The sequence below is a fragment of the Falco rusticolus genome, chromosome 17, assembly GCF_015220075.1.
Source record: "Falco rusticolus isolate bFalRus1 chromosome 17, bFalRus1.pri, whole genome shotgun sequence".
NCBI lineage: Eukaryota > Metazoa > Chordata > Aves > Falconiformes > Falconidae > Falco > Falco rusticolus.
Window position 1 is genome coordinate 5,023,797 of NC_051203.1, and position 25,500 is coordinate 5,049,296.

At 42.3% G+C, this 25,500-nt stretch overlaps 1 protein-coding gene across 4 annotated transcripts in view; it reads left to right on the forward strand.

Moving 5' to 3' along the window:
* The window catches only part of SRGAP2 (SLIT-ROBO Rho GTPase activating protein 2), a 111,449-nt gene that overhangs the window by 69,669 nt on the left and 16,280 nt on the right, over positions 1-25,500 (forward strand). For 3 of the 4 annotated variants that reach the window (XM_037410262.1, XM_037410265.1, XM_037410263.1), the window contains exons 8-18: positions 2,011-2,235; positions 3,855-3,956; positions 4,826-5,023; positions 9,716-9,800; positions 13,035-13,062; positions 14,959-14,989; positions 16,937-16,997; positions 18,952-19,029; positions 20,939-21,073; positions 22,441-22,546; positions 23,996-24,220. In XM_037410262.1, coding sequence (XP_037266159.1) covers positions 2,011-2,235; positions 3,855-3,956; positions 4,826-5,023; positions 9,716-9,800; positions 13,035-13,062; positions 14,959-14,989; positions 16,937-16,997; positions 18,952-19,029; positions 20,939-21,073; positions 22,441-22,546; positions 23,996-24,220 — 1,274 coding nt within the window. The remainder of the gene's footprint in view (positions 1-2,010; positions 2,236-3,854; positions 3,957-4,825; positions 5,024-9,715; positions 9,801-13,034; positions 13,063-14,958; positions 14,990-16,936; positions 16,998-18,951; positions 19,030-20,938; positions 21,074-22,440; positions 22,547-23,995; positions 24,221-25,500) is intronic. The other variant, XM_037410264.1, reaches the window with a different exon arrangement.

The window sequence follows — 25,500 nt, forward strand, 5'->3', positions numbered from 1 at the left end:
ATCTTTTAGCTTGGGCCCATTTGAAAACTGCTAACTGGCAAAGGGTTAATCAGCTGTCATGTCGGGAAGTGAATTTGAATGAGTTATCATTAAATTCTTATAAAAAATTGATTTCCTTGGAGAACGATTCCATCAAACATTTATATAACCCAGAAAAGGGGTGGCAAGACTGATACATTTATAAACATGGTATGCTTGTTCTTTAAAAATGTTAAAGTAGGGGAGTGGGCTGAAAAATGTTTTATGTCACTGGCTTCAATAACATAAAGCCCCAAAACTTTGCTGTCTTAATGTAGTCCTGCTGCTCAGTGAGGTGGGGTATAAAATATTAAGTCCCATTTGACTTTCCAGTCCCACCAGTGAACTCCCCTTGTGCAGCAGCTCGACGTTCCTGCCAGACACGGATGTTTGCTGGAGGAGGGCGAGCAGGCAGAGGACAAGGTGGTCACCCTGGTGGATGGGTGTGCAACTGTCCAGCCTGCCGTAGGAGGGGAAAAGGAGCGACTGCTCCTGATAAATGGAGCTGATCCTGATCCTGGCTGGACCGTTGGCCCAGCTCAGGTTGCCTTTCCCCAGATTACTGCAGAGAATAGCACTGTAATGTGCATGCAGAAGAGCAGTAGCTTTGAGTGGCTGTTGATCCAAGACTGCCTCCCACGTGCAAGTTCTCAATCAAGCATCTTTTGTTGTTTTTTTGGCTGTTTTTTGTTCTTTCTGATTGAATGTAATGTCCTTTAATTCGCTGCCTCCAGCCTAACCAGCAACTGCAGCTCTTTTTACAAGACTCCACACCTGCCACAGCTTGTTGGCACAGGAACCAGGCATCTAGCAGCACTTGGTGACAGAAATTCTGTGAAAACGGGGAATGGTCCAGTAGTCAGGCTCTTCTCTCTCCCTCCACCCCTCCAGTTCCCCTCCCCGCCCCCCCCCCCCCCCCCAGCTTTTTCTTTTGCGTTTGCACACAATGACAGTGATGAGACCCAAATGATGGGTGAGGAGGAGATTTCATGTGAATTTTGCTTACAGAGCAGCACAGCAATCAAGCAGATGGTCTCTTTCTTTCTTTTTTGGATATTCTCCTAGTGTATGTAATCTTGTTTGTAATTCCAAGAAGGTGGGCTCCTTGCTCACTTTATTAGATGTCTGAAAAACTCAGGCTGTTTCTGATCAGCTAATGAAAAGCGCCTTTCTCCCTTCTGAAACATTTAAAACTTGGCTGCGCAGCCATGGTGGAGATGAAGCTGCTTGATTGTCTTCCAGTGACATCATCCTGGTGTCAGTAATAGCCAGGAAATTCTTGACCACGACCACTTTCTGCTAGAAAGTTTTTGCTCTTCTGTTTCACCCCAGCAATGAAGTCATCCCATCCGACCACTGCTTGCTTTTTTGGATGACTCTGTTCTTTATGCCTGTGATGTACAGGTCATGTTCTTGCTTCCTGAAGTACGTTGAAATAAGCAGTTTTCTGTATCCTGGGTGGAATTATTTAGATACGGATGATCCAACTCCTGTGTCTTGTTTCTTCAGATAGTACTCTAGTACCTCGTTTTCCTCTTTGAATAATTTTACTGAAGGATTTTAGGACTGTGTTCGGTGGGAGTCACTGCCCCTAGAAGTAAGGTTAGAATTTAGAGAAACACCTTTCTGTACTATTGAGCATACCCACTTCTAGGGTACTTTTGCATGAAAGGAAGTCTGTAGTACTCCACAAGCACTCCACAAACTGTTACAATAGTTTAAGCTGTAGTTGTCTTGGCAACTAGTTACAAGATGGTGTTGAAATTTGTATGGGATTATAGGCTGAGAGTTCTGTTTAGGGCCAGCTCTGAGGACGCCTGGTCAAGATCCCTCTGCAATCAGTGAGAGCTGTGGGACCGCTCTGGTACCCAGATGATGATAAAATATCTACGACTTGTTATCCATTTATATGACTTCTGGCTTCAGAAACATTTTTATTTCTATTCCAGAATTTCTTCACTTTTTCATATAGAATTGTGTGTGTTTTTCCAGCAGTGTTGTGACCTGGGATACCACGCTAGCCTCAACAGAGCTCTCAGGACATTCTTGTCTGCTGAGCTAAACCTGGAGCAGTCAAAGCATGAGGGTCTGGATGCCATTGAAAACGCTGTTGAGAACCTGGATGCCAACAGCGATAAGCAGCGCCTGATGGAGATGTACAACAATGTCTTCTGTCCGCCCATGAAGTTCGAGTTTCAGCCGCACATGGGTGATATGGTCAGTTTATGTTCTGCCTCCGGCTCTGTAAACACTTGCAGCTCTGCCTGTTTACTTCCCTTGTCTTTGATAGATAGACCCACTAAAAGGCCACCTGTTTGGTTCTGTTTTGGGGATGGAGAGGGGAGCCTTGGAAAAGGGAGCTGAGATGGAGAGTAAGGAGAGGCTCATGGCACGGATGTCTGAGTGTTACTATCAAAGCTACTGAAAATGAAAACACTTATTTAAGTGTATTACTCAATGTGGACAGGAAACTCTGTTTTAACCTCTCATTCAACCCTTGCGCCCTGAGACAGACCCTGAAGTTAGAGATTTAAAGGGGCAACGAGATAAGAAACTTAAATGCTGGTTTTTGAGGCATTTGAGTGTGTAATCTTAGAGCACAAATGATTTGTAGTGGTGCTTTATGCATCTTCATTGTGAGACAAGGCAGTCGGAGGACTTTTTTGGCAATGAAAATCTCTCTCTTTATAGGTTTATCAAGATGTGGTTACTCATCTGGGAACTGTTTAAAGTCGCACAAGCTGAAACCGGTTCTAAATGGGAACACATGTACAATGTAATAATTTAGGTCAATTGGTTGGATTTCTAGATTATTCTCCGAAACACTGTAAGGATGGTCTCTTGCAGACAGCCTCTTCTTTGGGTCTAAGAATTACAATTGCTGCTTAAGGTGCCTCTTTGTCTTTTTCCTCTTAAGTGAAACCCTCAGACTGCAAATGACCTTTCTCATTTTTTCTGTGCTTTGGTAGTATTCTTTGAGACTGTGGGAAGAAAAAGAATGACCTGCAGACTGTCATTCAGTTAACAGCTCGTGTTCGCCGAGTCATTTATCCTGGTTCTTCTCAAGGCCGAATGAGCGTTCAGAAATGCAGGCTGATGGTCTTGTTGCGGTGGTCTTGCGTACACCAAATTGAATATATGATGGTATATGCACACGTGTGTGATAAAACTCCAATTCCCATTTCTGTCTTTAAAAAATAGCCTTATGCAATGAGGTCAACCTTTTCCTTTTTGAAAAACCAACCAACCTAAAAAAAAAGGAAAAGCTGCCTCATGCTGTGAAATGAGACTAGTTCTTAACAGTACAGGGAAACCCAGCGTTCTGGCATATCTGACAGGTCCCTAACCTGTTCTTTTTTTTTATTTCAACTCCTCTGAATACATCAAGCAGTGAATCATACCTGTTGCTGTAGCGTACAGGTAGTTCAGCCGAGCGAGCTCAGCCACTTTACACCCCTGCCCCAGGATGCTTAGCTAATACGTGAACCAAATTCTTCTTGATGAGCAGCATGATTTAGCCTAATATCTGTGATGAAGCACCTTCAGACTTTCAAAACACGTGACAAGTTTAAATTATGGAAAGCAGCTAGTTTTTTCTAGTTCGTCTTTGATGTTCATGTTATCTCTCTTGCCCACTTATCAGTACTGTCAGGAAGGGAACTGCAATTTGGTAGAACATGGACCTTTTCCACTGGTTGAAATCCAGGGTTACAGAGTTTTAAAATAAAGCACTTGGGAAGATGTTTGCTTATAATAATTGAATGAAGTATTGCAATGTTCTTGGTTATGTGGGGTTTTTCCCTAGCCCTCTAAAAGCGGTGCTGTTTCTTTTCCAGGAGTCGCAGCTATGTGCCCAACAACCAGTCCAGAGCGAGTTGGTGCAGAGGTGCCAGCAGCTGCAGTCTAGATTATCTACGCTTAAGATTGAAAATGAAGAGGTGAGCTAATCAAAAATCAACAACCATCTTACTGCTTCCAGTGTGGAGCAGGGACTAGTTAATGAAGAATCTAGTTGCTGTGATCCTCTTTTTATGAGGACTTGTGGTAAAATTCACTAAAACAGCTGAGGCCAACAGTACATTAGTGCGTGATCTTGTGTGAAAGTTAGGTGTGTGGAGAGGATCCTTTGAAATACCCCCATGTACCTCTTTTTCCATCCTTAAGCTGATAGGACTGGCTATGGCGCAAAAGTTGTATTTGGATAGCTAAGAAAAAAAGAGGAGTTTAATGTTTTGAAGTGAAGGAGGTGAATTTGCATAACCTAAGGTAAGAGCTATTTTGTTTAATTGGTTGTCTAAGATGAGAAGACTAGATCAATGGCATTTGTTCAGGGACAGGTCAGAATACCTGATCTGCACCTCTGTGTTCGAGAATTTTTAATACTCCTTGGGCAAAACATGCCACTGCTTTGTATCTAGGAAGCAGATTCTGGCCTTCAGTAAAAATTTACAGTGCTGCAGAGTCCTGTTTTTAATATCTAACATTTGATGCCCAGTGAATGTAGTTACAGAAGACTATTAAAAGATCTTTCTTCCAGCACTCTTTGCTTTGAGGTTAAATTTCTTTACATCTCCGCTTCATCCCAGCCTGTAAGATTACAGCTGTTATCCTACACCTGGCAGGTTCTGTGTGCTGCCAGCCCTTTATGTGGACTGGGCTGTTAATGAGCACCTTCGTTATGGCACACAGGGTATGAAACCAGTAATATCTGTTTATAAGTGAAATGCTTCAGGGTACTTACTACCTCTGTTTTTAATTTGCAGTGTACTGTCTTCATTTTTTAAATACTCTCATTCTTGCTGAACAGGTTAAGAAGACTATGGAAGCTACGCTCCAGACAATCCAGGATATAGTCACGATAGAGGACTTTGATGTCTCTGACTGCTTTCAGTATAGCAACTCGATGGAGTCTGTTAAATCCACTGTCTCGGAAACGTTCATGAGCAAACCAAGCATTGCCAAGAGACGGGCCAACCAGCAGGAGACAGAGCAGTTTTATTTCACAGTAAGGAGTTAATTTTCAGTATGAGCACGTACAATGCATTTAGAATTATGCTCACAAGAGAGTACAAAGTGATGCTATCATCTTATAAACATGCTTCTGTAACTGATTTTGGACAAGCAGAGTAAGCATATTAGGTTTTAAAAACAGGTGCTTTGAATTCCTTACAGATATATTGGGATACCTTTTGTTGATGCAAACTTAGCCTGTGGATAAATTGTGTAACAAAACCTCAACAAACCGAAACAAAACAAAAAAACCCAAAACCAAACCACAACAAACACCAAGACCACTACCCCCCAAATTTTATTTCTTCTGCATCTAAAAAGGAATTGAGAAAGAACTTAATAGCTGGTAAATATCAATTTTCAAAACCAATACAAACTAAAAGAATGTTTAGCTTTTTCATTTTTTTTTATCATCTTACACTTTCAGCTCACATAAGCTTTTAGTTGAGTCGATGCATTTTGACAAGATGCTAAGAGCTTTTTATATTGAATTTCATGCCAGTCTATATGTTTTTTCTTAAATTAGATTTATGTTAAACTGTTGAATTCATTTCCATTTTAAAAATATTTCAGAACAGCAGAAGAAAATCATACCTCTTATCCTGGTTACCTTGTCATTTCTTTGGGTATCTTTTGCTGTACTTAATGCCCTTTACATTCCTCTTCCAAGAATGGTGTTGCTTATTAAAAGTCTGAAGTTTCTGTGGCAAATTACAGTAGCTGGTTTCTGTCGGGCCTGGACTTAGAAAAATTGGGATTACAAAAAAGGGATTGACCACCCTGCCCCTAGGGTTATGAAACCAGAAAAAAGATTTTGAATTGAACTCTTAACCGTTCCCTCTCCAAAGAGGGGCCATTGTAAGTTCAAATAGGAGACCAAACCCAGGACTCTATTTGGGTATAATATTTTTCTGTTTCATCGCGTTGGTGTCCTGCTGCAGAGCAACGAGGTTGCAGCAGGGCGGCAGAGCCGTCCCAGTAAGCAGAGGTGTGCAACCTGTCGTGTCCTGCGCAGCGTGGGTAAAGTCACTGTCAGCAGCACAAAGCTGTTTGGGAGGGGGGCTCTGTAACCAGCCTAATCAGATGCTCAACTGATCTACTATTGACCGGACTTAGAAATATCCTTTATAAGGATTTGAAGATTTGAATCTGTAAGGAGCAGGCTTTTTGGTATATGAGAAAATGCTCAGATGAGCACTAGCGAGATGGAGGGCAGAGCTGTGTAGCAATGTGGGCGAGGCCTTCTTTGTGTAAGGGGGAAAACAAAGTGTCGTGCAGAACAGAGATCTAAAGCCCCTCTTACCTTATGATGAGCGATGTGAATGGAAAGAAGAATACTAATTTGAAAGAATATCCTATATTATTATGTAACTCAAGTTGGAAAATCCACATACTGCATTGTTAGCTAGGCAGAGCTCTTAAGTAAATATAGTGATGCCGCCATGGGAATTTAATTGAGGGAGTACTGACTGTAGTATCTCTATGCTGGTATAATCTGTATTTCCACTAGAGGCATATCACTGCACGCTGGAGCTGCGATGGCCCTGTTGTTAGGGCTTTGAAGGAAGATCTGTATTCAGAATAGAAGTTTAAACTTCCCCACGTCAGTGGAAAGCATAGGAAGGGCAACTGACTTCAGCGCTGAGCGAATGCAGGTAGCCAAAGCGAGGAAGCAGCGGTGACTTCAGGGAGCTGAAATTTGGGGATGTGTCCTGGGTGCCTGGCAGGTGGGTACCCACTGCTGCCATGGCTACAGTCCTGCTTCCTGAGCCAGCAGAGCGGAGCTCGCTCGTGTGAGGATGCCTGTGAGAGCTGAAATTGTACCGCTAATTGTAATACAGCTTGGCACTCCGCCCTACCTGAGAAGGGAAAAGGGGAATGAATGATTTGATTCTTTTTTACCTCTAAAATGGGGGATGATTTTAGTTCTTCATTGAGAAGAACTTCCTCTAGGAAGATTAAAACGTGGTATGATGCTCATTCTGTGAAGTGCTTTAAAAATTAATGTAAATTTATTATTACCCATCCCTTAAGACAGGGGTAAGTATTATGTAAAGTTCCCCTGCTAATCAGTCCTATAGAAACGCTGCGCTGGCTGTGCCAGTGTGCCACTGTTCCCACGTTCTGTCGCTCGCAGCGGCGCGGGGATCTGATCCACCCGCTCCTTCAATAGAGTGCCTTGTTTGAAGTTATTCTTTGGGGGGTGGAGGGAGGGAGGAAAACTGCTGAGCTTTCCAGATTGGAGACAGTTAAGGATGTGGGACAGTGGCAGAAACTGTTTTTCTTTATAGCCTCAAAAGCATAAAATCTCCTTTCCCCCAAGGCAGGAAGATACGGTCTAGTTTGCATTTCGCTTCATTACGTATGCCACCTGACAGCAGCTTCTCCCTGGAAAAACACTGCAATGAGTTTGGGCTCAGAGAGGGTGTCAAAGGCGCTTGGTTTTGAGGAGGTGGTAGGTGCAAAATACTTACCATCTCTGGCGAACGAGAGATCTCCACCTCTTAGTTTTTACAATACAGAAATAATGTGACTTGAGGATGTTTCTGCTGCTTTGTGTCTGATTGTACTTAGTCCGACTCCAGCTGTGCTCTGCCAGAAATGAAATCCTTAGGAGTTCTGTAGTTTGATTATTTTCTTTTGGTGACTGTTTTTACAAAGCCAGAAATCAAATGCTAATGGATCTTTAATTCATTGAAAAAAGCCTGAAGCTTCATTTTGAAATTACTTTTTTTTTTTTAAGTGTACTTGTAAGAGGCAGAGTACAGAACGTTAGGCATGAGGAATTAAATGAAAAGACACATGAAATACTGCACTGCACAGGAACCTTTTTTTCCTTTAAAACAACCCCTGGTGCCCATCTGCGGGTGGGCAGCGTTGTTAACGTGACCACTGCAAATACCTTGAAGCCGGAGCGATCAGCCAGGGCATCTGCGAGTGCCAGCAGCAGGTCCCTGCCCTGACCCGCTCGCTGAACCACAGTTACCAGTAGGCTGAGCTTAAATTCTTATTTCTGCTTCAAAGGGAGGCTTAACTCTCTTCTGAATCAAGTTGATTTGCTGATCCTTAAGCTTCTGTTTGAGCTATTTGGAGCTGAGCCTTCTGGCCCTTCTGTCTCTTTGCCTGATCATGACTTTGAGATGGGGAGCTCAGCACCTCCCAGAACCAGATTTATCCTAAAATCCCCGCTTCAAATTCTCTGGTTATTTTTGCAGCTTATACTCTTCGTGTTTTCTTCTGTCAAAATTTGATGTGAAAATGTAATTGATTGTGCAAAATACATAGTTGGGGCTTGGCTGGCAAACAGATTCTACAGGGAAATTCCAAAAAATATGGGTTTGTGGGTTTTTTTTCCAGCAGTGTTCACACTTCCTGTTTTCTTCTAAAACAACAACAAAAAAGTTGAAGCATTAGTATAGGAAGCAGGAAGTGCTGAGATTCTCCAAAGGGATTTAATTCTTGTGAATTTTTTCTTCTAATGTTGTCAACCAGAGGGACATAAAACACGGGCTTTTGACAGTTAATTAAAGCCCTCAGCTCAGCCATTTTTCTCTGTCGTGTTGGTACATACTGCTGCTGGAGAGCCCACAGTGGAAACTTCGTTAACTCCTGGAAGGTTTCCCCCCCACCCTCAGTACTGCTGCAGTGTATGTGTATGTATATATTGCTTCTTGGTTCTTTACGTCTTGCGTGGAGGCTGCCATTGCTCTGACCTGCAGAGGACAGGCAGGGTCCAGGCAGTCTCATTTCTCAAATACTCTTCTCCACTTCAAGGATTTGCAGTCTTCATTTGGCAATACTAGACCAGAACTGGAAGAAAATGGGTAGAACTGGGGAAAGCTGAAGGCAAAACTGGAATATTTAATTGTTAAATGAGAATCCTGTCTTTGTGTTCATTTTGCTAGCTGAATTTTTAAAATACCTCATGATTCCGAAGAGTTGTGTGCTATTTATGTATTTTTGAGTATAAAAACGTCCTAATTATAATGCAGACAGCTACCATACAGCAGAGTATTTTATACTGTTCTGAACCATACGGCAGAGATAAATAATGCTGTTCTGAACTGCAAAACAAGAGATGAAAGAGCTGTAAAAAACCCAGCATTTGCAGAGCTGTGAAAAATCGGAAAGAAGTGGGGAAAAATGACTGCACCACTATAGTATTTCACCGAGAGAACAAATCTGAACTTAAATAATATCTTTATTTGTTTTGTCCTGTGCCCCCCCCCTGCAATCCTGTGTATCATCCAGCATGGAGGCAGACGCACTATTTGACAAGTAAAGTGGGGTGAGAGAGGTTAAGTGAGAGAATAAGCACAGTAGCAGCCTTTTAGTTTGTTAAAACAGATTGCTCATTCAGTTGCCTGTGACGTGTGAGGGAAATGCATTTCCATTTCGCCCTGTCTGCAGGGGAGATGCATGACAGCTTCTCAGATGTCTTAAAAGATGCCAAACATTCAGCTGATTCCACAGTGAAACAATAGAAATCGCACTGCGGATATGTACGGACCGAGCTTCAGATTTGCCTCGATATGTAAACCAGTAATGCCTAGATCGTCCTTTGCCCTGTAAATGTCGGTGTAATTCTGTACTTCAGCGTCATGTCCAGAATCCAGTAACCAAAAGATGCAACTGTAGAAATTAATTGGCCTCTCATGATCTTGTTTTTTTTTACCCACCTTCACAGAAAATGAAGGAGTATCTGGAAGGCAGGAACCTGATAACGAAGCTCCAAGCCAAACACGACCTTCTTCAGAAGACCCTGGGAGAAAGTGAGTCTGGGCCCTGCTCGTCACTGCTATTAGCCAGGCTATTGCACTTATTGAATTAGTCAGCTGACTGAGTCCGAGTCTTGGATTACCGATGCAAAATGGACACGCTCATGTTTTATAAATTTATTTTTCTGATCTGAGTGATGGAGAAGCCAAATGACCTAGATGGCTGCTTGATTATTCGTGAACAGAAAATGCTTAATGAATCACTAATGTGCATCACTTATTTGTTAAAATGAAGCATATGCCCACTCGTTCATCCTGTCCCCTCCCCGTACATGCACATTCTGCTTCTCGCTTGTGATTTCAGTGTTGGGGTTAAACCTTGTGATTTCAGTGTTGGGGTTAAACCTTGTGATTTCAGTGTTGGGGTTAAACCTTGTGATTTCAGTGTTGGGGTTAAACCTTGTGATTTCAGTGTTGGGGTTAAACCTTGTGATTTCAGTGTTGGGGTTAAACCTTGTGATTTCAGTGTTGGGGTTAAACCTTGTGATTTCAGTGTTGGGGTTAAACCTTGTGATTTCAGTGTTGGGGTTAAACCTTGTGATTTCAGTGTTGGGGTTAAACCTTGTGATTTCAGTGTTGGGGTTAAACCTTGTGATTTCAGTGTTGGGGTTAAACCTTGTGATTTCAGTGTTGGGGTTAAACCTTGTGATTTCAGTGTTGGGGTTAAACCTTGTGATTTCAGTGTTGGGGTTAAACCTTGTGATTTCAGTGTTGGGGTTAAACCTTGTGATTTCAGTGTTGGGGTTAAACCTTGTGATTTACAGTTTACTGATCGGTTGAGAAGCATTGCCTTGTTAGGCTGGTCAAAAGTTTTGTTTGTGTGGTAGTTTAGCTGCTTCTCACCTCTGTGGGTTCAATCCAGACCAAACTAATGTATGTGAGCATGGGCTTTTAGTAGGAGAATAAATAGCAAATTTCAGAGCATGTAAAATATGTTGCCTATCTAGAGGGCATTAGTCAAGGGGCAGCAGCCAGAACTGAATATGCATTTGCTATTAGTGTCAGAACAAAGGAAGATTTCTTTCCCTTCATGGTATGGGCAAATCCTGTTGGCCAAACACGCTTAAACTATGTATCCAAGTTTCCATAGAAACCTGTCTGCCTCGTATTTGCAGAGGAGAAGGTTTTAAGGTTTTAACAATCTAAACGTCAGGTCGAAAAATGGCTCAACTCATTCCTGGGTTTATATGCTGGAGCAGGGCTCATGTTTTGATATGTAACTTAACTGGACTCCCCACAGTTTATGGTGTGCAAATCTTCTGAATGAAAACTTAAACAGCATGTGGTCTTTGAAGTGCTTTGCTTTCAGTTTAAAAATGCACTATAAAAATAAAATACTTATTGCTACAGTAATTAAGAGGTTTATGTTTATCAGACCCAAACTGCTGGAAGGTAAGGCAAGAAGGTTGCCGTTGTTTTGAAGTTTATTGTTTAAAGTTGCTCATCTCTTCGGCTGTCCTGCAGAAAGGGTGGGTGAAGCTAAAGATCTGTGTCCTTAGGGTATTTTTCTTCTGCCTCTAAATGTCTCCAAATGACACCCGTGCTGCCCCTGTGACTAATCACATTCCTGGATCGTAGCTGACCTCTGCATGCCGAGACCTATTTCCTCTTAACCTGCCTGCCCCTTGAACCCATCTCAAGCTGTGGTGGGGGGAAAAGATGAGGAAATTAAATGCAATTTCTGTACTGCTATGTAGATTTAAAGGCTGCTTCTGTTTTCTTGCGGTTGCTTTGCAAACCGGAGCTTTCTTAGTCACTCTGTGAAGGGACCTAGTGTGTGTCAGGGTGAGCTCCAGTAGGTTCTGAAAAAAAAAAAAAAAAAGAAATCGCTTCTGTCAATCTGTGAGATCAAAAGGAGCTGAGAAAGGGAGATACGTTTCGTCTCCAAAACCGCATGAGCAGGTTAATGGTACAAACTGGGGACTGTGCCTAGACTTATCCATAAAATGTCACTTAATTGGGAAATGGGCAAATAAAATTCCTTTCACAACTCCCTGGAGCACGGTTAGAAGCTTTACTGAGAAATGTGCATACAGCTGCGTGTCTTCAGTCCCTGGAAAATTCATGGTTTTGTTACAGTTTTTATTCTTCTTTGCCCCATCCTCAGGTGACATTTATTAGTCCTTGTGCAAATTGCCTTAATCTAAAGATGACAAGTTCCAGTAATAAAAATAGCAGCAAGTCTTCCTATCTACAAGTAATTATGTCCCTGCCTACTGTACACATTTGTCACCCTAACGTAGGAGCCCCTTGATGTTGCTGCAGCCATGTAATTTATATGTATGAATATTCTGTGATGAAATGGGACAGGTGGCTGGAAGTTCTGCTTCAGAATAACATTTTCATGTAAATTATGCACTGTTTTGGCTTTACGTGGGGAGAGGAAAGTGACTTATCAAGATGTGTTCAACTAATTGTCAGCCATCAGCAATTAGACGTTTCCCTTGTTCATTCTTACATCTCCCCAGGAGCAGGAAGACAACTGTAGGGAAGGTGGATTTGCAGCTCTTGTAAATCAGTGTGCTTTCGCTGATGATGATCTATTCCAGCAACAGATCTGGCCTGCACAATTCCCAACGGCACATACTAGTTTTCTGTCTCTCTTACTCCTTGTTGTGCTATTTTAAAATGTTGCCTGCTTTAGCAATAGTTGTTAGCTTGGCCACTTCCTTGCAAACTCGGTGCAAGTTAATGGAACGTTTTTATATTTATAAATGTTTGTGGAAAATACCATTAAACGTCTGTCTCCCAAAATAGCTTAATGCCAGCACGTTCAGTCTGTGGGCTAACAAATCTGTGAATGTTTTCAATCTTAGTAAGTGGCTTTATAAAGTATAATCTCTCGCCCCACCAGTTCCCCTGGGAAGGGGGAGGGAGGGAGAGGTTGACAAGCCCAGTTTTTTGGCAGCAGAAGTCAACAATTAGAACGCACAGGGAACTCATTTTCAAAAACAATACTTTCCAAAGGAAGAGTCCCTTGGGCAGCCTGAGCCGTTTGCTATGTTTCCTGGTCGGCTGCGACAGAGCTGTGCCGGCAGGGGTGGGCTTCGGTGGGCTGCCCAGCCGTGCCCCTGCGGGAGGCAGCCACTGTCCAGCCCCCCGGAGCTGCCCCCTCCCTCCCCAATGGTTCTTGTCCTCCAGCTCCTTCGAAAACTGCCTTTACAAAGCTGTTGGAAGTGTTTTCCCATTCCTTTCTCCTAATGCTGTATTTCTTTGTTTTCTTAACAGGTCAACGGACTGACTGCTCCCTTGCCAGGTAGGTGCGGTTCAGGGGATCGTTTTTTAAGGAAAATCAGATGCAAATTGGTCGCTGCCATTCTAGATCAGTTACCAGCCCAGGATATGTATCTGCTAGAAAAAGATAACTCATTTAGCTAATACATAAGCAGATTTCTGCTAGTTCGTGTGGCTTTAAATATCCTACCTACATCAGTGCGAGGTGGGGTTGCAGCTTTATATATACATTTAGTAACCTCTGGTCAGGTGGGTAACGAGTATTTCTTCTGATGCAGTGCCTGCTCCTTGCTTGCTGCTGCTGCAGTTGTGGCAGTACACCTGCTGGCAGGGCTGCCTGTTGCAACAGGTTGGAAGCTGATGGGGGTTAAAAATAACCAAGGGAGAGGGAAAGGTTTGTGTGGAGGTCTTGCATTTTTTTTTTCTTGCCTCAGTGCATTTAATCCGGATCAGGAAGGGGATGGGCAGGTGTGAGAAACTGTTTAATTTGGCGCTGTCACCCAGAGAAGTATTCTTCAAACTCAGATTTTTATAAATACGTTCCTGTGTGTGTATTGGAGGTGGGATGGGTGGCTCTGCAGGGTTTACCCACACAGCCAGTGCACGGGGCTGAGTAACATAAACTGGAAAACACTTTATCCCATTGACGCTCTCTGCGGCACCGTGGAACTGGATTGCAGCAGTATAGAGGCCATGGAGAATAAACTTTTCACTTATAATTAGGAGCAATCACAGAACCATAACTAAGCTTCTCCTGATGGGGTTTTTATAAAACATAACAAATCTCCATCTCCAAATTGATGGATTCAGGGGGCTCCGCCGGGCACGAGGAGCTGGAGCAGGGGCTGTGCATCATCCTGCCTTGTTAACAAAAGGAAGGTGATTACCACTGATCTAGAGTCATTACTACTTTTCACATTCTTTACGGCAAAGCATAGCTGACAGGTCCTAATTAGAGCCTGACATCTGTAATAATAAAATATTATTCATCATGAAACAATTTTAAATATCAAAGAATCATTGCTGCTAATAGTTTAAAATAGACCTTATTGTCTGTGACAGCCCATGGAATCTGATTTCTTTTTTTTCATTGGGTGTTTTTGATTTTTATAAAAGGAATTTCCTCTGAATTAACGCATTGTACAGTCGTCTTAAAAATCACAGTTCTAATCACCTTATTTATAATTCAGCAGCCATCTGCCCTAGCAGGGAATTGGCTTGCATGATACATTATGGCCTCTACTATTATCTCTCATGCTTCATTTTTACAAGAAACTGTAGGAATTTTAAACCCCACTAATAAATTTTGAGGGAGAAATCCTGGCAAAACGAGGCTCTTTCCTGTTCGTCTACCAACACAAATAAATGAGACCATCACGGTTTATACTGGAAAAGGCTTAGCCCGGCTTGTGTGTGCTGGTGTTTGAGGGCGTTTGTGTTATTTATTTATTTGAAGTCTTATCAGAAACTATAATAAAGACTGCACAATGGCAGCTGTTAACGGCACAGTAGGAACGCGCGTGCTCCCACCTGCTTCTCCTCTCTGTCGAGTGGCTCTTTCAGAGAACAGCTATGTGCAATTTATAACAAACTTCATCTTGAACAAGGAGCCCTATATAACAGGTTTCCATATGGTTGGAATTAAAATGTCAAGGGTAATCTTCTGTCAAAGCAGTGGACTGCCTTGGGTCTATTTCAGGCTTTTGGTGATTTAAAGTCACTTAAAATCTTTCTGAAGTTCCGTGAATTGAATGAGACTAAGTCATTATGATTGACTTGTATATCTGGCTCCTTCCCTCCTCCGAAATATGCATGGTTTGAAATATGGAATGAATGAACTGATGATAATAGAGAATTATCTTGACTTTTCTGTGGTTTTTTTTCCTCCTGCACCAATGGGTGGTTCTGATCTCATCAGCGGCAGGCGCAGCTCCACCATAAGGAAGCAGGTAATAAACATTTCCTTAAGTAATGGAACAGGGATAAGTGCATGTTTGTGTAGGGGAGGATAGATGGAAAACGGGCATTTTTACCCTTCCCTCCCTCAATTACATGGACCTTTTCAGTCTTCAAGTGGAACTGGTGCCTGCTCGTTCAGTAACTGAAATCAATAAAACATGGATCCACAGCCTTGGTTCATTTTCTTTGACAAAATTTTAAAATAATTTTGCTCTGTCTTTTGACAGACCTGGAACCAAAAATGCCAAACAGCCTTGAGCCGTCTGGACAGTTATGGTTTATAGGTTTCATGCTGTTTTTTCTTTGTCCTGTTTCCCTTTATTTTCCCTGGTATCCCACTGCAAGGCTATTAAACCAGTAACCGCTTGTTGGTTGAGCCTTCTTGTAATAAAGACTTATGAGAGTGACGCTTTGTTTCCCCTGGCTGTGGTGGATAATCCGTTACTTTTTAGTACCTGATGAACTAAAATGTGTTTCGTTGAGACAGGGGAAAATGAAAATAATTCTTGTTGATACTATAAAGGTAAAATTTGGCTTGGAAGTTCATTTGATAAGTCTGTCTTGAGCTGCAGCTTTAGTTTTTAGGATCTCTGTATGTTGGAAAGCGAGTAACAGTGCAAGTTGTGGTTTTGCTGTCAAAACCTTTCATTTTCTGAGCTTAATTGTTGCCCCTTTATTTATGTTCTCAAAATGGTCCTTCCCGGTGCTGAAAATGAACTCTGCGTGTGTCTTGATTGCCATTTTCCCAAGTAGTTCTTGAGGTGTCTCAGAAGCATATTCTGACTCGAGTCTCTGGTTTGGAAACCTAAATTAAAAACTAATCTGTTCGCAAGCACTCAATCCAAATCTCGCAGTAACCTGCATGAAATTGCTTGCATGTGGTTTTAGTGGGCTTTTTTGATTGTGACCTGACAGTTTAAAACATAACTGCTCTGAGAGTTTTTATTTCTGCTGGGAACCCAGAATATGTACTACTTTGAGTTCCTACTGTCAAACTCAAAAATAAGTCTGGGGAGGCTGTAATGCTGTTCGGATGGTTATTAATAAAGCATGTCTCAGGGGCCAGCTGAGCGGCAGAATGGCTTCTGAAGTATCCTTAATTGGTTGGTGCTGTTCTGTGCAACGTATAGAAAACTAGTTGTAGCTGGCCATGGCCAATTAGTAGAGAAATTATTGTCACTATATGACCAAGTTATGTGACATTTCAATTAAAAAAAAAAAAGAAAACCAAAAACATTAAACCTAAACAAATTAGGAAAAGGGTTGAACTGGTTTGCTTCTTATTTTTTTTGAGCAGAGGACTGTCATCTTTTTGAACTGATCGAGATGCGATACTGTAGCATCCTAACAAGTGAGCATTCTGATATAAATTAGAGGCACTGCTGTCTAAGACTACTGGGAAGAGGCTATAGGCATAACAGAAACTTGGAAGTTTTAATCACATGGTAATTTTAATCACTGGCATCTGACCTTAAGCAAACTGCAGCGCTTCTGTTGCTTAGTTGCTGTTCTCCAAAATGGGAGGAAGAACTGCAGACGCTGCAGAAATTCGGTTGTCTGAAAAATAATCTGTGATCCTGTGAAGCAGAGAGTAGGGAAGTGTTAAAGTCTTGTTTCCATACCAAAAGTCTCAATTAAAGTTGTTTAAGCTGGAAACTGGCGATCTAGAAGGTTTTACTGTGGTTGGGCCTTGGGCTGACGACAGTGTTTTCCATGAGTGGGTACTTGTATGGTGCACCTTACTCAGTGGACTGTAACCAAAGGCACTGATGTGCTATTTACTACACATGTCTGGAATGTATGGAAGCAGAATGTGGCAGATGAGAGGACAGATTTGATTTCCATTCTCTTTTTTTTTTTTTTCTTACTTTCCCCCTCTTCGCTTCTACCATTACTCTGCATTCTGACTGCTCTTACTTAAATTTCTCTTCGCACAGGATTCCTCGCAAGCTATTCCCCTGGTCGTGGAGAGCTGCATACGATTCATTAGCAGACACGGTGAGTTTATGGAGAAAAGGTGTCCTGTGATTTTCCTCTAAAAAGAACAGTGATGTAGAAGCCTTCTGAAAAATATTCTGTGTAGCTCGGGACACAGTGCTTGTGCAGAGGGATCCTAGAGACTGCAGGACAAAGTCATGCTAATTTTGTGGCTGCATAGTTGGTATTGCGTGTGTGATCGCTTTTCCAAATAACTGACCTTGCAAATGTTGTTCTTCCGGCACTATCCCTTTGTTTCTTGTTAAACACAGTTCCCATCCTTAGATGCCACTCGTGCCTCACCTCCACTCACCTTGCTGTGAGCCCTGAAATGTGGCCTTCGTCAACAGTAATAGCCGTCTTCCTAGAGGAGGAATACTTTTAAAGTATTTGAATGTAGGAGGTCCAGTAGCGAATTAATTGCTTACTCATTGCCACAATGAGATGATTTATACCTGTTTTCAAGGTAAACTTCACAGCCTTGAATGCTGTGAGAGACTTCATACATTTATTGTAATTTGTTTTCATTTTTAATTGATATCATTTGTTAGTAGCATGTGAAACAGCTGTTAATTAACATATGTAGAAAGAGGTTGAATTTATCTTCATTAACCAAGACACAGAGCCAGATAGTAGGTCCCGTTTCATTTTCCTTGTTTAATTACTATTTTAGAAACTATAATCTAGAGTCCCATTTTCATCATCACTTGGAAGAACCAAGTGCTATAATCCTTCATTAAGGCCATACTTGGACGTTTGCTGGAAAAATCGTTGAAACCAAATTGCAAAACAAACCAAATCAGGGCCATTGGGAGATTTTTACTTTTTAGATTTATATTCCTGGGTTAGCTTAGATCTCCAACAGACTCAACTGATTCCTGCATGAGTGTCAGACGATGGCATAAAGGTAAGTTTGGAGTTAGAAGTAATGTGATTTTTGTGCAGCAAACCCATGTTTGGCAGAAGAAATCATAAAACTGCCTGCCTGACGCACTTACATTGCAGGGATGAATTTTGTTGGAGGTAGCCTGACTGACATTTCTAATGTTTTGGTGCGTAGGTGTGGGATGAATGTCATTTTCCTTCTTGCTTCTCTGCACTTGGGATTGTTTCTTTGCACTGTTCATAGCTGTGTGTCACAGCCACCAGATACAGCCACGTACCGCAAAGGTTTCGCTGCGTTGTGATAAAAACAGGCGCAGGAATTGAGAGGAAGACGCTACAGATGCATTCAAGAGAGCTTATTAGTTTATAGCCATTATTATAAATAAAGCGAAGACATTGCAATGTTCCTTGTTTCACAAAAAAATAAATAAATTCACAAAATGTGAATGGGAGTTGATTTCCCTATGTGAAGCATATACTTTGTTCGTTAGTTGATTTGTAACGGTTGCTGCTCATCTTACATGTACCAGCAAAAGTGTCACGATGGTAGTATATTGGAACATCTCGCCTGCTTGATAATTGGTTTTAATGATGCTGCTAATGCTTGCTTTTTAGCAGGAATGTCTTAAAGACTATCCTAAAACCCTAGATAGCAGGTCGTGCTGGGGTAATTAAATGCTCCCGTTACAATTGGCTGATTTGCTCTGGGCCTTTGCGGTATTGCTCTTGCAAAATAAACTGCTTCCTTGTGTAGTTAGCTGTATTTTACTTCTGGCTGATATACCACGTCTTTATGACTTTCTCTGGGTTGTAAAATCCCTTGGGGATCCTTCAGGGTAAAAGTTAACATGCATGGCTTTTATAACCCAGTTATTCTGTCAGTTTACGAAGAAGGTTTAGAATTTTTTTCTCTGTGTGCTGAGTTCTGTTTTTCCATATTCTATATGTACCTGGACATGTAAGGGAAAGATGGCTTTTAAAACGGCACACTTCTGCTTGTTGTCCGTTTCCTTTCTCATATATGCTGTAGCTGATGAAGGTGCCAGTTTATCTTCCCTTATTGTTACCAGCATCTCTTATTGTCTTACAGGTTTGCAGCATGAAGGAATATTCAGAGTGTCTGGGTCACAAGTTGAAGTGAATGACATAAAAAATGCATTTGAGAGAGGTAAGGAAGATCTATTCCAGTATCTTGGAAATTATTGCCAACTGTATGAGTTTGTTTTTAAATATTCTGAAATGGCCTGATTTGAATGCAACTTGCTGTATTTTTTCTGTTGATTTTTGCGTTTCCTAAGCAAGCCTGGCCCAAACGCTTCCCTAGTGCTCATTAACCTTGAATATTCAATTGTTTGGCGTTATGGTTTATATCTTGGAGAGTGTCTGTATAATAAATATTCTGAATTCAATCTTCTCTCATGTCTGATAGCTTATTGATTATTCGTAACACTAAAGGATACAGAGGATATCATTACTGGGTGTAGCTGCCTGTTCCTACCCTCTCCCCCCGGTTCTTCATGAATAGGCTGGCTGCTAGCAGATGAAATTTTACATTTTCTGTGTTCTTTTGAGGCACAGCTTGGCTACATTTATTCTTAATATCAGCAAGTGAGAGAGTAAATTTCAAGACACTGTTAACTTGACATAGCTTTTAATAGATTTGATTTTCTATGTGAAGAACCATTCCATACAAAGGCAAAGAACGGCTGGGAGCTTCCTGACTCATCAGCTTCTAGCTGGGCTGCTCTCCCTAGCAGAGCAGGTTCAGAAGAGCTTGCTCTTCAGGCGGTCCTTGCAGCCATCTCCGCAGTCTTGCCTGGGTCACTGAAAACAGGGCTTGTGTTAATTCCCTGAATACATCACTCTGAAAGAATATAGCTAGCGTGTTTCTGTGTTTGCTGTTGGAAGAGATGAGGAGTAATTGATAAGGCATAGCAAGTTTCTTTTGCTTGTGGGAGGAGAGAGGTTTAATGAAAAACGTGTGAAACGTGGCATCTAATTTCATCTGTCTTCAACTCCATCTACCTGAGAATTAAAATCCTCAAAGATAGAGGAAGCGGAAATGTGTATCATAGGCCGGAGGTAAGGGCTTGATGTCGGAATCGGACTCCTTTTTTACACAAAGGAAATACCAGTCAGCTTGGGAAAATAGCCAGTTGTTCCAGCATTAACATGCAGAAATAAAAAGGTGACTTTCTTTTTCTTCATCACACTTGTCTCTATAAAGCATATGATATACAGAACTGACAGAGTCAACAATAACGTCTCTGCAGTTTATTACTTCATCCAGAACCCTTGGTGGCAGTTAATATCAAGCGTAATGCTCTGGTTTGTAGTGGCCCATTTATTATCCTGTGTGTTATTAAGGTAATAGGCAAGCTTTGGTAATTTCAGTCACATAATGGATATATATAGCTTCAATTTGAGAATTGCCCCATCATTAAATCTAATTATATCTGATAGGGAGTTTTCCCTAGGGAACAACTCCTTAAGTGGGCATCTTTTCTTTTGTAATACAGACAAACTGTGGCATATTTGCAGTGACAAATTATCTGTCCCAGAAACACCCCACCCCCCGCCATTTCAACATCAGATGTCTGCATCCCGCTGAGCCAAGCGTGCGATGCTCAGTGGTCTCTCGTGTGTCCGCTGAATCCGCCTTTGCTTCAGTTGTGAGCGTGCACAAAGAGCTGCTCCTGGACTCCGGTCATGTTCCCCTCGCTGGTGGATCTGTGAAGTTCACACCCCACCAAAATACCCGGAGCTCAGAGCCTGGAAGTGTTGCTGCTGCTCCGGGAGCCCCACCACCCTCCACGGGCATGAGCCAGGCACTCCGGGGTCGGGCTGTAATCTGCGTGATGGAAAGCTGTCCCAGGTCTCCCGGGATTGCTGTCAGAGGCTTCCCTTCTCCACTGCGATGCACAGGAGAGATCTCTCTACCTCACGCAGTTGGAGTAGGTGGGATTAATTTTGTGCTGCGTAAATCCTTTTATCCAGCTGAGGTGCATCCTTCCAGTCTGATACTTTTCTCCAGTATTCTGATTTTTCTTGCCTGCTTTTTTTTGTTTATCACGAAGGGGAAGATCCATTGGCTGGGGACCAGAATGACCATGACATGGATTCAATAGCAGGAGTTCTGAAGCTTTATTTTCGAGGGTTGGAGCACCCTCTCTTCCCCAAGGATATCTTTCATGATCTGATTGCCTGTGTCAGTAAGTATATGGAGATCCAAAAAGAAATCGGATTAATTTTTCTAATCTCCCACTTTCCTCTCCTCCCCTCCTGCTTATTCCTGACTCAGAAATGAGCTTTTTGTGGTTACTTTGGGCTTGTGTTGCACTGGTATCCTGGTCTCTATTAGCCAGAGTCTGGGCAGTTACCTGCTCACAGCTATCCTTATTCTGGTAACAATTTTTTTATGAATTAGCTCAGAGATACAAGGAGATAGAAATTAATACATTTTAAGGACTGTGTCACGGATTTTTCTGAGACAGTGCTTCCTGACAGGATTCTTTTAAGACAGAATAAACCAAAAACCTCCACTTCTGAAAAAACAGTCTTTAAGACTTCTCATCAGAAGGCATCAGGAGCGCACTGTCAGAAGCAGGGACTGCCAGCAGGGTTTCTTGCCCTGTGTGTTTTCCCCAGCTTTGATAGATGCACGCTGCCTGTATGTCTGCTGCCATGCTTCTGCGTGCTCTCTTTAGCTGGCGAGGTATCGGGCATGTTACCTTGTAGCCTCATAACCGTGAGGGGCCATCTGTTGCCTCCTGTTAAAGAATATCAATCATGAAGGCGGTCGCAGTTGTTTTGTTAACGTTTTTGATGGGTTTTAAAGGTGGCTCTGGTAGGGAGAGGGTTGTGGGGTTTTTGGATGTGAACAACCTCGTTTTAAATGGCCTTGACTATTGCCTTGTCCTTCAGAATCGAAGAATGATTCTGTTGTCCAAGCAGTGAAATGGCCTTTGCAGTGGCAGCCTTTGAAGTAAAGCAGAAGATAACTGTTTCTAAAACGGTTTGTGGTTTTCTTCTCCTGATAAATGCATTCACAGAGTTGAATTCACATTATATGAAAAGTAAAATCTGCTTCCAAATAAGTTCTCCCATCTGAGATGATTTATGCTGCCCACTTATTTCTCAGTAGGCTGCAGCACACAGAGCTTTTTGCCTCACCGTTTAACTATGTTAATTTTGCTTTGAGTGTTATACAATTTCTTTTTTAAACACCCACCTTTCGAAGCTAACTTGAATGAGCTATTGTGCCAGAACTACTGAAACAGATGACATCCAGCGCTCCCACGCTAGGAAGGAATTGCAGTGAAGTTTTCACGTGTTCAGGGACTTTCATTGTCAGCGGCTTCGCCAGCAGGTTCTGCAGCCTTTGCATTCCCATGCCGGCCAGTGCCGGAGGATCTGGAAAATGGGCAGACCCTTCTTTCCTCCTCCTGCTGCTCTGTGGCTGCCACCCTTAAGAGTTTGCGCAGGAACTGTCATGGTATGCTGGCTGCATTTGGACTCAGTGGCAAGTTGTGTGGGTACGGTGGGACAGTGACCCTGTGGTGCTCTCTCTTCCTTTCAGCAATGGATAATTTACAAGAGAGGGCACTCCACATCCGCAAGGTGCTTCTGAACCTGCCGAAGACCACCCTGATCGTAATGAGATACCTCTTTGCATTCCTCAATCAGTGAGTATCCTTGAGAGCACCCTGGCCCTGCTGCAGTACTTGGTATAAACCGTGATGAACGACAGAGCCAGCCTTAATGCTGCTGCGTGTGATCTGAGCAGCAGCTCGAGGTACAGATGCTGCAGTAGCTTTGTTTCGTCTGCCTTCCTGGGCTTTTCAACCTTGCTGAAATTCATCCCAATGATACGAATACAATCTTAAAGGAGTTCCGGGAATGACAGTGAATAATGTGCTGGTAATCCAAACAAAAAGCGATATGAAAGAGTCAAACTGGGTTCCACACCAGCAAGGAGCACTAGGTACCGAGTACTGTGAGTGGTAGAGAGTTGAATGTATTTTTTTTTTTTAAAACACTCCATCTGGCTGGTTCGTTGCATAGCTTGGCAGCAAGGACTCAGTAGCTTCGTGCAGTAACGTGGTCTTGACACCTGAGGTAGCATAAAGGAAAAATGTCCTAACCAGAAGGCTACATATACATTGTCAAAGCCCTTTGAATACCATTTAGGTGAAGGAGAAATAAAACTGTAAGACAATATTTTGACCTCACAAAGACCTGAAGCTTACTGTCTACTTCTGTAAAGCCACAGTTCATCAGCTACTTTTGATTAACATCTTATTCCTTACATTAAAATGAGACAGTGTCAGAATTTGAGGTTTTAGGTAAAGATTTGTATTAAAGTGGAGCAGGACATTTACTAAACCTATCCATATATTCAAGTGGTTATTTCTGTTTGGAAAGCAGAGGGTTTATTTCACAGGTGTCACTGTTGGAGTCAGTGAAATGTGACTTACCAGTCTCAGTAGCTTTTAATCACAAGTAGTGATCTAGAAAACAGGGAGTTTCAAGGGGAATTGTTGTGGAACTTAGTTTTCTGTTGAGTCTTTAATTGGTACCTGAAAGACTTAAATTGTAGGTTTGGGACAAAAATGTAGTGAGCTAAAAATTGTTTTAAAAAATTGTACCATATGGAAACTCTAAGATTCAGATTGGCTGGGAAATCCTGAAGAAGAGTCCCAAACAAGGCCCACTTGAGAAGCTCCTTGGCCTCAGAGAAAGGACGTAACACTCTGCTTGATCACAGGCACTTAGGCAGAGGGGACCTGATAAAACTCTGGTATTGAGTGCTGGGCTGCAAGTGGGCTATGAAGAAAAATAATACAGAAGAATTAAAGACAAAGATTAATGTCCTCTCCTTGTAAAGTCAGCACCCAATACTTTTCACGTAGTCTCAAGCTTTCAGATTCCCTTTGCGATTTCTATTTAATTTCTCTGTAGATGCCATTAGTATCTCATTTTTCACACAGACCCAGAATGTTCACGTCCCAGCTGATCAGCTTTAAACAGCAGGAAGCCCACAGCAAACCTTCCGAGCTCAGCTGTGTGTTCTCGGGCAGATGATGGTGATGGTTTCTGCTGTTAACCCTCCTCCCCACTTCTGTCTCTTGCAGTTTGTCTCAGTTCAGTGAAGAGAACATGATGGATCCCTACAATTTAGCCATCTGCTTTGGGCCAACACTGATGTCTGTGCCTGAAGGTCATGATCAAGTCTCTTGCCAAGCTCATGTCAACGAATTGATCAAAACCATCATCATCCAACATGAGAACATCTTCCCAGGACCAAGGGAGCTGGAAGGTCCAGTCTATAGCAGAGGTGGAAACACAGAGGATTATTGGTATGATACGTACCACTGAGGAGAAAATGAATGGGTGGATATTTATTTACAGATTAGCTTGCTACAGTCATGCGTTCTGCGTTGTCTAATTCTGGATGTAAGCATCTGGCCCAGGCTTTCAGAAATCTGTTTTATGGAAGAGAATGTGGCTCTAGTATCTCTGGAGAGTCATCAACTTAAAAAGTAATAAGCTGGTAGAAAGTAGCTATTCAGTTGTCAAACCTAGCTCACTTATCTTAAAGGGCAAGGTTGTGTAGGGATTTACTTGGATGTTGTATGGTAGCTGCCAAAATCAGTTTTTTCTTCTTCCCTTTTTTTCCCTCCTGCTTTTGCCTTTTCTTTTTCTCTTCTGCTTTTGCCTTTTTCTTTCTTTCTTTCTTTCTTTTTTTTTTTTCTTCAGATGCAGGGGTCACTTGCAACTGAACCTAGAAAGCTGTGGCATGGTTTAATTTTCAGGGCAGCACTGGTGGTGGGGGAGGGAAGAGGGAGGAATGCAAAATCACCATTTCCATCCAGCTTAAAGCTCAAGAGGCCCGGCCGCGTGTTCAGTCTGAAAGCCACATCTGGAAGCAATTCAGCCAGAGCGGCTCCTGTCATCTGAGGTGGAAGGTTGGGGAGTGGGGGAAGGAAAGTAGGTGTTTTCTTTCCTACTGGCCAAGCTGATCTCTCCCTCTGAGAATGAGGAATGTTAAACTGTCTTGCTTCTCCCCCTGCTCCTTCCCTCCTCCAGTGTCCCAAGAATGCAAATGATTATTTTAATATACTAAAATAAGTAAGTTTTGTAACTGATGTCAGCCTGGTGACAGAGCTAGCCTTGCTTCCCCGGCTTGTTTCAGAGTAGCTTTAACCATCAGCTCACTCCCCGTACGTGCGACGAGGAAAGGCTCCTCCACTCTAGCTGCTGTGTGCAGAAGACTTGCCAGAGCCTCTTTTGGAAATTCTGATAATTTTACCCTTCACTTTGATGTCTTTAGCTGATGTTATATGTGAAAGAATTGTAGAGGGGGGGAAAAATAATCTAAGAATGTTTATGACCTTAAAGAAACACATTAACTTTGACAAGAGGTTTTGTCCCATAAGGTGAAGGGAATAAAAATGGGACGTGTTCGGTACGGGTGATACTTCACGTGAGCATGTAGGAGGCAGAATGTCCTGGAAGGTAATACCGATTTTCTGAAGGTGTTTGTTTTTTCTTCATTGCCTTTCCTAACCACCATGACCTGAGACCCTGTTAAGCAGAGGAGGGTAGAAGCAAGCAAGGGAGGCTGCCGAAAGCCAGG